General features: G+C 47.2%; 1 protein-coding gene across 1 annotated transcript; it reads right to left on the reverse strand.

The window, feature by feature from the left end:
* Positions 1-366: 366 nt before the first annotated feature.
* On the reverse strand, positions 367-2,090 carry LOC144167185 (4'-phosphopantetheine phosphatase-like). The gene is made up of 2 exons (XM_077696534.1): positions 1,824-2,090; positions 367-830 (listed from the first exon to the last, which is right to left on the reverse strand). Exons 1-2 carry the CDS (start codon positions 2,025-2,027, stop codon positions 774-776), a joined length of 261 nt encoding a protein of 86 aa, XP_077552660.1. The 5' UTR covers positions 2,028-2,090; the 3' UTR covers positions 367-773.
* Positions 2,091-2,367: the final 277 nt, after the last annotated feature.

A 2,367-nucleotide genomic window follows, 5' to 3' on the forward strand; every position in this document is an offset into this window, starting at 1 on the left:
ACACCTCGCACACGGTAAACCGAAAATGGCGATGGAAACTAGGCACCCGTAATATCTCCTTAATACAATACTTTGGTGTGTCCTCAGGATGTGCAGAGGATGTCGAGAATCTGGACAACAGTATCATCCAAGTACATTTTCCTGACTGTTAGTGGACATCAAATTGGCTTCCTGAGGATGTCCTTAATATGTCTCCATGTTGCCCGAGTTGAAATAAATAGTGGACATCAAATTAGTGTTCTGAGGATGTCCTAAACACATGTCCATGTCGTTTGACTTGAAATAAACAATGTACAGCAAATTGACGTACTGCGGACGTCCTTAATACGTCCCGGTGTCGTCCGAGTTGAAATAAAACAAGAAACATCCGTTTTCTCTCCTTTTATTCGACAAGAGCGGCGCACAACCCACGCCCTTGCATTAAAAACATTTACAGAATATGGGGCCAAGCTTCTGCCGGCGCCCTCTGCCTAAAGTGTCCTATGTACAAAAGAGTCGCGTGCAAGTCTCTGTACAGAGTGTATTTACATCAACTAAAACGGCTGCCACTCGGCACAAGACAAAAAAAAGGACGCACAACTGGTTTCTTGCGAATCTAACCAGCGCACACTTCCTGGCTCCTTCCGTCACCCAGATGAGGCCGGATAACGGAAGGGCAGGTAAATGCAAAAAGAAAACGGAAAGAAAGACGAGAGGCTTCCTGCAGACAACGTATAGTTCCTTCTGGCGCACAGTTGACGTGTACTTCGCCCCGGGAGGCCGGACTTTTTCTGTCAGTGAACCGTCGCTGCAACCGGCACGCTGCTCGCAGCTATGCTTGAACTGGACTCCTGAAAAGGCCAAAATGAGAGACAGAGTGAGTGATGCCGAGTGACAGCCCCAGTCGGCTTCGTTGTGCAAGTGAGAACCCTACTTAAATATCTTTGCACTACTCCCCAAAAATACCACATCGTGAAATCCTTCTGCATTTGAAATTTGGGGTCGAGAATTCGCGAACACCACAAAAATATCCACTTCATCGTTTGCACTGACCATCAAGCCAAAAGAATTCTGATGTCACAGAAGCGTGTCAAAGAGTGCAAAAAAAAAATGCAAGGACACTTAACCATTTACTACGAGTTGAGCATAATGTCCGATTGGAGGCTGCTGTGAGTAGAGTTGGACTTGACAATATCAAACATGTTTACATTGAACTAATTCTTATATCGAACTATTTCAGAACAGTTTATTTATAATGAGAATATATAGCAAAAATTACACTTATATCAAACAAGAAATCACAGTGACTCCTGATATATATCATCCTTATCATCAGCCTATCCACGCCCACTGCAGGGAAAAGGCCTCTCCCATAGATCTCCAATTATCCCGGTCCTGTGCTAACTGTGACCAATTTATCCCCGGAAACTTCTTGATCTCATCTGCCAACCTAACTCTCTGCCGCCCCCTGCCACGCTAGCCTTCTCTAGGGATCAACTCTGTTACCTTTAATGACCAACGGTTATCTTTCCTTCGCGTTACATGCCCTACCCCCACCCATTTCTTCTTCTAATTTCGACTCATGTCATTAACACGCGTTTATTGTATTACGTATATTGAAAGTCACGTAAACCAGCATGGATATAAGTGCTGATACGTATATCGAAAGTCAATTACCTAGCTGCTAAAGTGCCCCTGAAGTTGGCTTTTCCTTGCAATGAAGGAGTAATGCGTAAGGACATCCTAAATCTGGCTTCACCTGCTCGCTTTTCAGGGGCTCTTCCTACATGCTCTCCCTGTCATGATGGTGAGGGAGTGAAGGAGAGGAGGGTTCCAGAACCCACCGGCTGCTGCTTCGGCGGCTGTGGTGGTGGCCGCTCATAGCGAAAGACGACGGAGAACATGTCCCCGCCCAGGCGCTGGGCGAGCCAGTGGTTCTTTATGACGGCCGCCTTGATGGCCTCACAGCGGAAGCGGGCCTCCAGGTTGGTGTGCACTGCCCGGCCCATGCCCTCCAGCACCACCAGGTCCGTGCCCAGGTCGCACATGCGCCGCGCCACCTCCACGTTGATGCGGCTGTGGAAGATTGGATCGGATCGGATTGGTGCCACTCTACGACTCCCTCCTACCACTCATAAAGTTTCACACTCATGCACAGAGTTCTTCAATATACGCCAGTCATGAAACTGCGCTTCAGAGTCAGGGCGGCACAAGTGCCCCTGCTTTGTGGAAACTGAGGGGCAAGTGAGTTGGAACAGCACCTAGGGGGCAAGACTCTGGGGGCAAGACTGGACTCTGCTAAACATTTACTTAATAGCGCAACTTAATACAATAAACCTTACTTTTCAAATTAAAAGGCATAAAAAAGCTAACATTTACTTAAGTTTC

This window comes from Haemaphysalis longicornis, unplaced genomic scaffold, assembly GCF_048455015.1.
Source record: "Haemaphysalis longicornis isolate Haplotype H1 unplaced genomic scaffold, Haemaphysalis longicornis Haplotype H1 scaffold_2, whole genome shotgun sequence".
Taxonomy (NCBI): domain Eukaryota; kingdom Metazoa; phylum Arthropoda; class Arachnida; order Ixodida; family Ixodidae; genus Haemaphysalis; species Haemaphysalis longicornis.

Coding starts and splice junctions, on each gene's coding strand:
- LOC144167185 (XM_077696534.1), bottom strand. CDS start 2,027: ATGTGCGACCTGGGCACGGACCTGGTGGTGCTGGAGGGCATGGGCCGG. Junction 831..1,823: donor AGCCGCCGAAGCAGCAGCCG/GTGGGTTCTGGA, acceptor TGGCCTTTTCAG/GAGTCCAGTTCAAGCATAGC.